Raw genomic sequence first — 14,431 nt, forward strand, 5'->3', positions numbered from 1 at the left:
ATCTTGAACCCCAATTCCAATCACAATCAGCTGGGCTTTTAACGTATCTCTCACATGATACACATGATACACACTGTTTTGTTCTGGGAAATTCTTTAAAAAGCTCTAAAACTCTTTTTCTTTTCACCAGTCCATTAACATTAAAACTTAAAAAATTCAGTAAATGAGTCATTATTTTTAACGGTCTATAATAATACATAATATTTCAACTCTCATAGTACCTTGGGGAATTATTTTAAAATTCTCCATGTTGCTATGTGTCTCCCCTCCGATCATCCAGGCAAAGAAAGAAAGATAAAAGAAAAATAGATTATAAAGAAAAAAAAAACCCCTGCTAATGTTGTGAATGAAAAGAAACACAACATTACCCCCCTCCGTTGTGTGGGTCATGGTAAACGCCATGATTACATACGTGAATCCCATAGTGATTGATCCGGTTCCCCCAGCTACCCCGTAACATGAGAAAAGTATATATAAGAGAAGAAAAAATAATATCACTACTCTCGATTAGTATTTCTCAAACTTTTACCTTTCTCCCCTTGTATCATATAATTAAAAATATATTTGAATATTCTTCTGTCCTTAATGTCCATCAACTCACTTCAGTGTCCCCATCTTCATCTTTAATCTTTTTCACTTTTAAATCTTTACTGCGTCTGGTGAATATTTGGAAGTTCTTGTGCAAACTCCTCTGCATCCCGATGATCAGTAAAAAATCTTCTTTTTCCGTCATCCAAAAAAATTATCAGTGTTGCCAGGTGGCGCAATATAAATTTATAACCCTTTTCCCATAAAACTTTTTTCGCTGGGTTAAATTCCTTCTTTCTCTTCAAAAGGTCATAACTTATATCAGGACAGAAAAGAACTGCTTTCCCTTCTATCATCAATGGCTCATTTCTCTTTCTGGCACATTGGGTAGCCGCCTTCAGGATCTTTTCTTTATCTTGGTATCTTAAGCATTTTATCAAGATTGGTCGTGGGTTTTGATCAGCTTGAGGTTTTGGTCTTAAGGCTCTGTGGACCCTTTTGTTTTCAATCAACTGGGTTCCCTCTTCCATTTCCAAATTTTCCGGGATCCATTTTTGAAAAAATTTTAATGGATCCTCTCCCTCTATTCCTTCTTTAAGACCAAAAATTTTAATATTACTTCGTCTACTAAAATTTTCAAGCACGTCTATTTTTTCCAACAGTCGTTTTCTTTCTGATATCCAGGCAAGAATATTATCTTCCATTCTATTCACTTTATCAATAGTGTCTCCCATTATTTCTTCCAGCTTTTTAACTTTCTTGTCCATTTTCTCCTGTTTTTTCACCATTTTATCAAACATAGTCTTCATATTTTTAATAGCTTTTATTATTTTCAATGTTTTTAATTCTTTTAATTCATGTATTATTCGCACCAAAGCTTCTCTTATATCTCCAGAATATCTTCCACCTCCAACCTCTTCCTGTTGTTCTTCTTTTGCCTCCTCATCTTCATCTGTATGTTCCAGAGAATCCGAATCCTCCTCGGGTTCATTTTCACTTCCGCTTCCAATCGTAGCTGGGATTTGTAGTTCAAATTGCTTATGTTTGCGCATTCCCTTTCCTGTGCGCACACGCAGTTTCCTGTTGTTCCTTCTTGGAGACTGTTGATGTTGCAGCCGATTTCTGTTCTGTATCGCCGGAGGTAAGATGCACTTGAGTCCGAGGCTTCTTCATGGTGGCCGGCCCAGCTTGTATTGTCTTCAAAGTAGTAGTATTCTTCTTTGTCTGTTTAGGAGGCATATCTAAGGAAAATCCTGAGTAGTTTAGACATAGTTTTTAGAAAATATTTACTTTCTTTTCTTCATTTAAACATTAATTTAGTTTTTTTACGGGAGAGCTGGATTTCCACGTCTCGATCATACGTCATCACATGACGTCCCCCCATGGAATGTCATGATGGTGGTGGAGGGGGATACGATAGGGTCTTTAAGAGACTCCTGGACAGGTACATGGAGCTCAGAAAAATAGAGGGCTATGGGTAACCCTAGGTAATTTCTAAGGTGAGGACATGTTCAGCACAGCTTTGTGGGCTGAAGGTTTTCTATGTTTCTAACATACATTAAGAAAATGAAAATTGATATAGCTTTTATACAGGAAACACACTTAACAGAGATAGAACATCAGGAATTAAAGAGAGATTGGGTCAGAAATGTTATAGCAGCTTCATTTAATTCAAAGTCGGGGGGAGTTGCAATTTTGGTCAATAAAACTTTACCAATTAAAATACAAAACGTATTAATTGATTCTGCGGGAAGATATGTAATTATACATTGTCAAATCTTTTCAGAACTATGGACTCTTATGAATGTTTATGCACCAAATGAAAACGATGTAAAATTTATACAAGAGGTTTTTTTGAATTTGGCTGATGCACATGATAAAATATTAATAGGTGGAGACTAACTTTTGTCTAGACCCAGTTTTAGATAGGTCAACAAAGGTTGTTACAAAACCAAAAGTAGCAAAATTAACTTTATCATTGATGAAAGATTTAAATTTGATTGATATATGGAGAAGAATTAACCCAAGAGAGAGAGATTATTCATTTTATTCAAATAGACATAAAACTTATTCAAGGATAGATTTTTTTCCTACTATCAGCGAATATTCAAGACAGAGTGAAAAATGTGGAATATAAAGCAAGAATATTGTCAGATCATTCCCCTTTGATAATGACAATGATAATGATGGCTAAGGAGGAGTAAATTTACAGATGGAGATTTAATTCAATATTATTAAAACGTCAAGATTTTTGTGATTTTATGAAAAAACAGATTCAGTTTTTCTTAGATACAAACTCACATTCAGTTGATGATAAATTTATATTATGGGAAGTGTTGAAGGCATATTTGAGAGGACAGATAATAAGTTAAACTTCTAAAATTAAGAAGAAATATATTGTAGAAATAGATCAATTGGAAAAAGAGATTACAAAGTTAGAAAAAGAATCTCAAAGATATATGACAGAAGAAAAACAAAGACAACTTGTTAATAAGAAGCTACAATATAATACACTTCAGACGTACCGAACAGAAAAAGCAATTATGAGGACTAAACAGAGATATTATGAACTAGGTGAAAGATCACACAAGATTCTTGCTTGGCAGTTGAAAACAGAGCAGGCTTCCAAAACGATAAATGCAATTAGACCAAGTGTAAATAAAATTACTTATAAACCTTTAGAAATCATTGAAACTTTAATTTTTTTTATTCTGAACAATATCAATCAGAATCACAAAATGATATTGTTGAGATAGAAAAGTTTTTATCACAAATAACTCTCCCAAATTGAATTCGGAAGAACAGAAAGGATTAGATGTACCTTTTACATTAGAAGAGGTTGAAGAAGCTCTAGGATCACTTCAGAGTAATAAATCTCCAGGAGAAGATGGTTTTCAACCTGAATTTTACAAAAAGTTTAAAGATTTATTAATTCCTCCCTTTATGGAGCAGAAAGAACGCATAAACTTCCAGAATCTTTTTCGACAGTTATTTTAATAGTATTGCCAAAAAAAGACAGAGATCTTTTAAAGCTAACATCATATAGACCTATTTCTTTGTTGAACATGGACTATAAAATAATAGCAAAGATTTTATCTAATAGATTATCTAAATCCTTACCAAAATTAATACACATGGACCAAACAGGATTTATTAAAAATAGACAATCGGCAGATAATGTAACTTGGTTACTTAGCATAATTCATTTGGCACAAAAGAGGGAAGAAATGAGTGTGGCAGTTGCTTTGGATGCAGAAAAAGCATTTCATAGATTGGAATGGGATTTTTAATTTAAGGTATTGGAAAAATATGGATTAGGAGTATCTTTTATAAAATGGATTAAAACCTTATATACTAACCCCAAAGCTAAAGTGGTGACAAATGACCAAATTTCAACATCATTTCAGTTAACAAGGTCAACTAGAGAAGGTTGTCCATTATCACCTGCTTTATTTGTGTTGGCTATAGAACCATTAGCTGAATTAGTTAGAACAGACTCAGATATTATGGGTTTCAGAGTTGATCAGGAGGAATATAAGATTAACTTATTTGATGTTCTGATTTATCTAACTAACCCATTGCATTCGTTGCATAAATTATCTTCTAGATTGGAAGAATATGGGAAAATATCAGGGTACAAAATAAATTGGGATAAAAGTGAAATTCTACCCCTTACTAAAGGAGATTATAGTCAATGTCAATTAATAACTCAATTTAGATGGCCGATAAATGGTATAAAGTATTTAGGTATAAGAGTTGATAATGATATAAAAATTTATATAAATTAAATTATTTGCCATTATTAAAAAAAATTCAAGAGGATCTTGATAAACGGATGATGTTACCAATAACATTAATAGGTAGAGTCAATGCTGTAAAAATGAATATATTCCCTAGATTACAATATATATTCCAAACACTACCAATACAATTACCATAGAAATTTTTTCAAGAGTTAAATAAAAGTGTGAGGAAATTCTTTTGGAAAGGTAAGATGTCAAGAATATTGTTGGAAAAATTGACATGGAAATTTGACCTAGGAGGGTTACAATTACCAAATTTTAAGAATTATTACAAAGCAAATCAATTTAGATTTATCGCATCTTTTTTTGATGAAGATAAACTGGCATGGATTAGAATAGAATTAGACAAAATAGGAGAAAATATACCAGAAGATTTTATATATAAATGGATACAGGAAGAGAAAGTATCTCCTATACTAAAACATTTCATTGATTTATGGAATAAGATAAATGTTGATGAGATAAAGAAATCTTTATTAGCAAAGAGACCTTTAATTCAAAATAAACTTATCCCTTTTACAATGGGTAATCAACTTTTATATAACTGGTTTCACAAAGGGATTAGATATATAGAAGACTGTTTTGAAGGAGGTATATTAATGTCATTTGACCAATTAAAGAATAAATATAAAATATCAAATAACACTCTTTTTTGTTATTTCCAATTAAGGGATTACTTAAGAGATAAACTGGGTCAAACAATGTTATTGCCGAAACCTAATGAAATAGAAACTTTAATTCGTAAAGGAAAAATTAAAAAATTTATTTCTGGTATGTATAATTTGATTCAGAAACAGGCAATTAAACAAGGAATTCATAAGTCAAGACAAAAATGGGAAACTGATTTGAATATTAAAATTGATGAAACAAGTTGGTCAAGATTACGTCTTGACAGTATGACAAATACAATAAATGTTCGACTAAGATTAGTACAATATAACTTTTTACATCAAATATATATTACACCACAAAAAATAAATAGATTAAACTCAATTTTATCTGATCAATGTTTTCAATGTAATCAAGAAATTGGTACTTTTTTACACTCTACTTGGTCTTGTTTTAAAATTCAACCTTTTTGGACAAATTTAAGAGTTTTACTGGAACAAATTATTGGAATACAACTTCCACATAATCCAATATTATTTTTACTAGGCGACATTGAAGGGATAAAATTGAAATCCAAATTGAATAAATATCAGAAAGAATTCATAAAAATTGCATTGGCAGTAGCCAAAAAGGCTATTGCAGTTACTTGGAAATCGGATTCATACTTAAGTATGGATCGTTGGAAGAATGAAATGTTTAGCTGCATTCCACTTGAAAAAATTACTTACATAAATATGAAATATTTCTGAAAATTTGGTGCCCTTATTTACAAAAAATAGGATTAAATATATAGGAGCTCCGAAGATAAAATTATTGGTTATCTGGGGAAAGAAATAAATATACATATTAAAGCTATTACGAACTCCGTGGAGCATGTGGAGATCTTCTGATATCCAGGCACTCTTTCTTTCTTTCTTTTTTCTTTCTTTCTTTCTTTTTTCTTCTCTTTTTTTTCTATAGGGATATGTTGGGGGGAGGGGTTAAGGGGAGGGGGAAGGGTTGATAATTTTTTTTTCTTTCTGTAACCTATTTGAAAATTCAATAAAAAAAATTTTAAAGCTCTAAAACCAGCCAGTATTCCACCAATCAACAGATTTTCACAATCACAGATCAATTTCTTTTTTGTTCCACTTTTGTAATGATTGAAGGTCCTTTCACAATTGCCACTTCTGACTTTCTACCAAAGTTCAAGCGGCAGATTCAGAGAAGCTCCAAGGAACTTGCAGATCTCTGTCATTGTCAGTTTAACTTAGAAGGGAAGTAAACACACAAGAGAGACTGCAGGCACGGAGAAAAGAAGCAAGATGCTGAAGCAACACAGCAGGTGAAGCAGCATCGGTTGAGGCAGAGGGGCGCTCAACATTCATCAGAACTGAGAGCGTAGAAGAAATATGAACTCCAATTGAAATCCAATAATATGGACATTACATTGTCCAATTTCAGATGACCCCCCCCACCAACTCTGTTCTTTCTCGCACTCCAGCCATGTTGTCTCTCTCTGTGCCTACCTTGTCGATCACCCATACACCCATCCCTTATCCTGGTCTACTCTTCCTATCAGCTCCCACACCTGACTCCATCTGCTCATTTGTTTTGTTTTCTTATCTACCTCCACTCATCTTCCACCAGTCTCTGGCTTCACACGCCCGCTCTCTTCCACCACCTCACCTCCTTTCCCCCATCTGGTTCCACGTATCATATACCACCCCTTGTCTCTCATCTCCTTCAGTTATCTTCCCCCCACATTCAAACCTGATGCAGAGTAAAGAGCCATAACATTGATTATCCTTTTACCTCCGCAGATGCTGCTCCACCACTGAGTTCCTCCAGCAGTTTATTTGAGGTGAAAGTATATGTTCATCATATTGTCAAATGGCACAGAAACTGGTCCTTCAGTCAGCCTTGTCTATGCTAACCGTCAAGTACATATCTGTACCAATCTTGTTCATCAGCACTGGTCCTTTGCCTTCCATGCTTTAGGCATGCACGTGTTAGACGAGATACTTCTTAAAGAACTTCCAGAATGCATCACATTGTATTTGCATAATACCTTTTCTATTAGTGCAAATCGAAACAAATTAAAAAGTGAATCCAATTAGATCCCTTTCAGGAATAAAAAGAAAATTAGGATCAGTGATGCACGCACTTAACAACTTGTAAAATACCTTTGTTTGATAAATTATTAAAAACGGGAAACATACCATTTGGGAAAAATTGCTGAACCTTGCCAAAAATCTGAGGGAGTGGCATTAGAGTAAACGATGGTGACATTACTGTTCAATGTGTCCATATTCATTAGAGACAAACACTGCTTAAACTTGATTTTGACCACAAGCCAGCATATTGAAAACAATAGGATAATGTGGAGACTTGGTGGGAATTGAAGTACTGCATATTTAATGTGGCTGATAGCAAGCTGAGCAATTGATAATGTGCAATGGAAGATATTGCAAAGGAGCAAACTATCACTTCATCCTGGCAAATTTACAAAATGTTTGTTTCTAAACTTAGGAATCTCATAAACAGCAGCCAAACTGACTACTTTCCCACAGGAAGGATGTTGGGGGGTGGGGGGTGTGGTTGCAAACTGCAAGCCCCATTAAGATCCTATTAACAAATTCTGCTATCAAGTCTTTTATCAGAAATAAGAAAATAATATAAAAATTATATAAAATTATATAAATTATATAAAAATAATGAAATGTTTTAGTATAGGAGATTCTTTTTTTCCCGTATCCATTTATATATAAAATCTTCTGGTATATTTTCTCCTATTTTGTCTAATTCTATTCTAATCCATGCCAGTTTATCTTCATCAAAAAAAGATGCGATAAATCTAAATTGATTTGCTTTGTAATAATTCTTAAAATTTGGTAATTGTAACCCTCCTAGGTCAAATTTCCATGTCAATTTTTCCAACAATATTCTTGACATCTTACCTTTGCTTGGACTTGACCAGTTGATCCAAATGTGTCAAAAAATGTAGAGGAGGCTTGACCCAAAAGCAGAGCAGCAGAAACGATATAGCTGAAACAATAACTTTAATAATTGACTGCAAAATAGCAAGCCACAAGGGGCCACGGAACAAAAGAGAACAGATCTAAACTCACAGGCAACAAGGTAACTGAAGGCTTGGAACAACTGGGTGAGTCTGGCTGGTTTGATAAGTGAACCAGGGCTGTGGACAAGAGCTGGGTTTAAATACGCTGCAGGTAATGAATTGGAAGTTACTGTTAGGTGACTCCTATTAGCTGAGTGGAGAAAGGGAGGCCTGACAAGACACACCCCCTCCCACCTCCGGTGGTAGCCAGCACCTAGCACCCAGCGGCCCTAATGATTCGAAAGGGTCTTGTGGAACTAATCAATGAGTGACAGATGCAAGATGAAACTGGACATCATCCAAGATCTCTTCTCTGGGCTGTACCCTTCTCACTCAACCAGATACAGCATAGCCCATCCATGATGACATGAATCCATCAACCGTCAAACAGCCACACTAGACCACTTTCCGCTATTCCAGGTAGTGGAGATGCAGGTTCAGGTGGTACCAGTGGTCTGTGGACAACAGGCTTGAGGCAGGAAACACAGAGGGTAGATGTGATCTTGAGGAACGGTGGCATTTGGAGACAGCACGTAACTGGATTGATGCGATGGGTAATTTTGAAGGGGCCAGTGAACTGAGGAAAGAACTTGTGGGAGTTGGTGCGCAAGGGCAGATGTCAGGTGGACGACTTCACGTGGTTTCCAGGCAGGAGTCGTCTGGCTGGGAGGGCAGTTGGCAACTTGAATACATTCACTCGAATGTACATCTAAATGTGTCTGTAATGCTGTCTCTATTACTGTTCCATGCGTGATTATGTACAAGAGTAACTGGAAGCTATCTTGAGTAGTGGCTGGTAGGTTTTAGACATGAAGAATAATGATACTGTAGCGGTGTGCTACAAGCAGCGCTAAAATTACGACACGGAGTCGGTAACTGCAGTCGAAGGAAAAACTTTATTCGAAAACTTCAGCCTCACTTATAAGCCTCTGTCAACCAGCCCCCCATGGCGAAGAGGCTCCAAAGCTCTGTGCTCGCAAACCCCCGTAGGCTATCTAATTGTGAGTCGGTTCGGATACGCTAGGAAATGAGGCGCTACATAACCCCCCCCCAGAACCGGCGATACACCCCCCAATGTCCACAGCCTGGGCCAGAACCTGCTTGGGAGGTCGGCCTCTGCGCCGAGGCGCCGGAAACTCGGCCGGTTGCGCCAGGTCCACATGGGCCGGCTTGAGGCGGTCCACCGTGAAAACCTCCTCCTTCCCCCCAACGTCCAGCACGAACGTGGACCCGTTGTTCCGGAGCACCGTAAACGGCCCCTCGTATGGCCGCTGCAGCGGTGGCCGATGCCCGCCCCTTCGCACAAACACAAACTTACAGTTCCGTAGATCTGTGGGTACGCAGGTCGGCTGCCGCCCATGCTGTGAAGTGGGTATGGGGGCCAGGCTACCGAGCTTCTCGCGAAGTCTGCCCAGGACTGCAGCGGGTTCTTCCTCTTGCCCCCTCGGGGCTGGTAGGAACTCCCCGGGGACGGCCAGGGGCGCGCCGTATACCAACTCGGCCGACGAGGCGTGCAGGTCGTCCTTGGGCGCTGTGCGGATGCCGAGAAGGACCCAGGGAAGCTCGTCCGCCCAGTTGGCTCCTCGCAGGCGGGCCATGAGGGCCGACTTCAGGTGACGGTGGAAACGCTCCACTAGCCCGTTCGACTGTGGGTGGTAGGCAGTGGTGTGGTGCAGCTGAGTCCCCAAAAGGCTGGCCATAGCTGACCACAGGCTGGAGGTGAACTGGGCGCCTCTGTCGGAGGTAATGTGGGCTGGTACACCAAAGCGGGATATCCAGGTGGCGAGCAGGGCTCGGGCGCAAGATTCGGAGGTGGTGTCGGTGAGCGGGACCGCCTCTGGCCATCTTGTGAACCGGTCCACGATAGTCAGGAGGTAACGCGCTCCGCGCGACACTGGCAGGGGGCCCACGATATCCACATGAATGTGGTCGAAACGCCGGTGGGCGGGATGGAACTGCTGCGGTGGGGCTTTGGTGTGCCGCTGAACCTTGGCCGTCTGGCAGTGCATGCACGTTCTGGCCCATTCACTGACCTGTTTGCGGAGACCGTGCCAAACGAACCTGCTGGAAACCAGCCGGACAGTTGTCCGGATGGAGGGATGCGCCAAGTTATGAATGGAGTCGAAAACACGTCGCCGCCAGGCTGCGGGGACAACCGGACGGGGCCGGCCGGTGGCGACGTCACAGAGTAGGGTCCTCTCACCTGGGCCCACGGGGAAGTCCTGGAGCTGCAAACCAGAGACTGCAGTCCTGTAACTCGGAATCTCCTCATCTACCTGCTGTGCCTCTGCCAGTGCCTCAAAGTCTACCCCTTGGGAAAGGGCATGAACGGTAGGGCGAGAGAGCGCATCCGCCACGACATTGTCCTTACCCGAGACGTGCCGGACATCCGTTGTGTATTCAGAGATGTAGGACAGGTGGCGTTGCTGGCGGGATGACCAGGGGTCGGATGCTTTCGTAAACGCAAAGGTAAGCGGTTTGTGGTCCGTGAACGCGGTGAAGGGCCGACCTTCTAGGAAGTACCTGAAATGCCAGATTGCCAGGTAGAGCGCCAACAGTTCCCGGTCAAAAGCACTGTACTTGAGCTCGGGTGGCCGCAGGTGTTTGCTGAAAAACGCCAGGGGTTGCCAGCGACCTGCGATGAGCTGCTCCAGCACCCCACCGACTGCCGTGTTTGATGCGTCCACTGTGAGGGCGGTAGGGGTGTCCATTCTGGGATGTACTAGCATTGCGGCGTCAGCCAAAGCTTCCTTCGTTTGAACGAAAGCGGCGGCGGACTCCTCGTCCCAGGTAATGTTCTTGCTCGGACCCGACATCAGGGCGAACAGGGGGCGCTGAAGGGAGGAAGCGGCGGTAGAAATTGACCATACCTACGAATTCCTGAAGGCCTTTGATCGTGGTGGGTCGGGGGAAGTGGCGGACCGCATCTACCTTAGCGGGCAGAGGGGTTGCCCCGTCTTTAGTAATCCTGTGGCCCAGGAAGTCAATGGTATCAAGTCCGAACTGGCATTTGGCAGGGTTGATTGTAAGACCGTACTCACTCAGTCGGGCGCAGAGTTGACGGAGGTGGGACAGATGTTCCTGACGACTGCCGCTGGCTATGAGGATGTCATCCAAATAGATGAACGCGAAGTCCAGGTCCCGTCCCACCGCGTCCATTAACCGCTGGAATGTCTGTGCGGCATTCTTCAGGCCGAACGGCATGCGGAGGAACTCGAAGAGGCCAAACGGGGTGATGAGAGCCGTTTTGGGGACGTCGTCAGGATGCATCGGGATTTGATGGTACCCTCGGACAAGGTCGACCTTGGAGAAGATCCGGGTGCCGTGCAGGTTTGCCGCAAAGTCCTGAATGTGCGGCACAGGGGAGCGGTCCGGTGTGGTAGCCTCGTTCAGCCTGCGGTAGTCGCCGCACGGTCTCCAGCCCCCCGTCGCTTTGGGCACCATGTGCAGGGGGGAAGCCCAGGGGCTGTCGGACCGCCGGATGATCCCCAATTCCTCCATTCTCTGGAACTCCTCCTTCGCCAGTCGGAGCTTGTCCGGGGGAAGCCGCCGAGCACGGGCATGGAGGGGTGGTCCCTGTGTCGGGATGTGGTGCTGTACGCCGTGCCTGGGCATGGCTGCTGTGAACTGCGGTGCCAGAACCGATGGGAACTCCGCCAGGACCCTGGTGAAATCGTTGTCGGACAGCGTGATGGAGCCGAGGTGAGGGGCTGGCAACTGGGCCGCGCCCAGGGAGAACGTCTGAAAGGTCTCGGCGTGTACCAGTCTCTTCCTGGGCAGGTCAACCAGCAGGCTGTGAGCTCGCAAAAAATCCGCACCCAGAAGCGGTTGGGCTACGGCGGCCAGTGTGAAGTCCCACGTGAACTGGCTGGGGCTGAACAGTAGCTGCACCTGATGGGAGCCATAGGTCCTTACTGTGCTGCCATTCACGGCCCTCAGGGGGGGACCCGGTGCCCTGCTGCGGGTGTCGTAACTCGTCGGAGGTAAAACGCTGATCTCAGCCCCAGTATCGACCAAAAACCGGCGTCCCGACCTTCTATCCCACACATACAGGAGGCTATCCCGATGGCCAGCCGCCGTAGCCATCAGCGGCGGCTGGCCCTGGCGTTTCCCGGGAACTTGCAGGGCGGGCGGCAACGGCGGGCTTCTGCGCCCCACCGCTGGTGGTAGAAGCACCAGTGGTCATTGGGCCGGGGGTTAGTGGGCTCTGCGGCCGGGCCTGGACTGGTTTGCTGCTGGGAGCGTGGCTGGGAGATCTGTGCGATGGACGCCCCGCTCACCTTTTTGGCGTTCCACAGCAAGTCCGCCCGGGCTGCCACCTTCCGGGGGTCACTGAAATCCGCGTCGGACAGCAGCAGGCGTATGTCCTCGGGCAGCTGCTCCAGGAATGCCTGCTCAAACATGAGGCCTGTGTGTCCCTCGGCCAGAGACAACATCTCATTCATTAAAGCCGATGGAGGTCTGTCGCCCAAGCCATCCAGGTGCAGTAAACGGGCAGCCCGCTCGCGCCGTGAGAGTCCGAAAGTCCTGAGGAGCAGGGCTTTGAATTCCGTGTACTTGCCGTCTGCCGGGGGCGACTGTACGAACTCCGCGACCTGGGCAGCTGTGTCCTGGTCGAGGGAGCCCACCACGTAGTAGTAGCGGGTGTCTTCTGAGGTGATCCGGCGAACGTGGAATTGGGCTTCGGCTTGCTGGAACCATAGGTCCGGGCGCTGTGTCCAGAAACCCGGCAGTTTCAACGAAACCGCATGAACAGAGGCGGCGTCGGTCATTTCTGGTCCAAAAATCGTTTGGACCGTCGGGGTCACCAATTGTAGCGGTGTGCTACAAGCAGCGCTAAAATTACGACACGGAGTCGGTAACTGCAGTCGAAGGAAAAACTTTATTCGAAAACTTCAGCCTCACTTATAAGCCTCTGTCAACCGGCCCCCCATGGCGAAGAGGCTCCAAAGCTCTGTGCTCGCAAACCCCCGTAGGCTATCTAATTGTGAGTCGGTTCGGATACGCTAGGAAATGAGGCGCTACAATACATCATTTTTCCTCTGTTTGCTTGGCTTACCAAGTGTCATTCCAAGAGATCTTGACCTCAAATCAAATGTGTGAGGAAACAGACAGAGTTTATGGACAAGGATATGCTGTTGCATATGTGGTAGGAGGAAGCTACTAAGTAATTTGGAGGAGCTACGATAGTTTGGAAAGTACATTTTAAGTATAGAGAAAGATGGTGTAATCCATATTAGAACTGAGGGTGACAAATCAGAAGTTCTCTTTCATAAGCACGATTTAACACAAGGATAATTGTTAATTTTAGATTTGAGACGGATCAAGTTTTGTTAAGCAAAGGTATTAAGAAATATGAGGGAATGACAGGTATAAAATTCTAGCTTGCAGATGATCACATTGATCAATGGAACATACTTTGATTGTGTGGGAATCTTACTATTAAAAGCATTTTTCCAATGCTTTTACTAGTGAGATACTGAGAGCTTTGGTAGTCCACATACATAAATCATGAGAACCTGGTGAATAGGTATAGAAAGTAATAAATAAAAAAACCAATGGAACCTCAGTGAGCTGGAATTCCAAACTGAGGAAGAGGCACACACCTTGTTTAGACAACTTCTGAAAAAGTGTATTCAGATTGAAAACTGATGGTAAAAGCTGACGTCTCTACATGGCCAAAATGTTCTGGTCTTTCACAGGAAGAACTACCATTCAGACAAGGTGTGGGTGAGTCCATTGTGAGCTATTGGCTACTAAGGGAGAGGATAAACATGATATTGGAGGCTGAAGTCACTAAGTAATCAAATTAAAATTGCCCCGAAAATAAATGAACACAGAAGAATCTCTCATAAACACCCAGCTTTATTGTTAGCATTTTAATTCATTTAGTATATGACTGTTCCAAGATGTCCTCCAAACTGTATTATTGTACCTTATTTTGTTTTGTGCTTCCTTTACAGTCTGGATTACAGTGGACCATCGAGAGAGTTTTTCTTCCTCTTATCACAAGAGCTATTCAATCCTTACTACGGTTTATTTGAGTACTCAGCCAATGATACGTACACTGTGCAGATCAGTCCGATGTCAGCGTTCGTAGAAAATCACCTGGAATGGTAACATCTCTTCCTTCATTCTTCCTCTACTCTTCAAGTTCCCCAAAAAAAGTCACAAAAGCCGAATTTCCCATAAATGTTAATGTAAAGAATGCAATGATCAGAAAATAGATTTTTACAGTGCAAAAAAGGGACCACGGTCCTGAGAATCTGGTTCAGGGCTCTGCAGAGCAAGTTCATCAGACCCGTAACTCCAGTCTTTGCTGGTATTTATTGACACTGAGGTGCCTGATTTATTCCTTGTTGGAAGTCTTGATTGATACTGCTTCCATCTC

General features: G+C 42.6%; 1 protein-coding gene across 1 annotated transcript in view; it reads left to right on the forward strand.

Moving 5' to 3' along the window:
• LOC132395570 (E3 ubiquitin-protein ligase HECW1-like) overlaps positions 1–14,431 on the forward strand; it is a 437,822-nt gene that overhangs the window by 366,828 nt on the left and 56,563 nt on the right. The window contains exon 22 of the mRNA XM_059972368.1: positions 14,004–14,156. Within this exon, the coding sequence (XP_059828351.1) occupies positions 14,004–14,156 (153 nt within the window). The remainder of the gene's footprint in view (positions 1–14,003; positions 14,157–14,431) is intronic.

The sequence above is a fragment of the Hypanus sabinus genome, chromosome 6 (assembly GCF_030144855.1).
Source record: "Hypanus sabinus isolate sHypSab1 chromosome 6, sHypSab1.hap1, whole genome shotgun sequence".
Taxonomy (NCBI): Eukaryota; Metazoa; Chordata; class Chondrichthyes; order Myliobatiformes; family Dasyatidae; genus Hypanus; species Hypanus sabinus.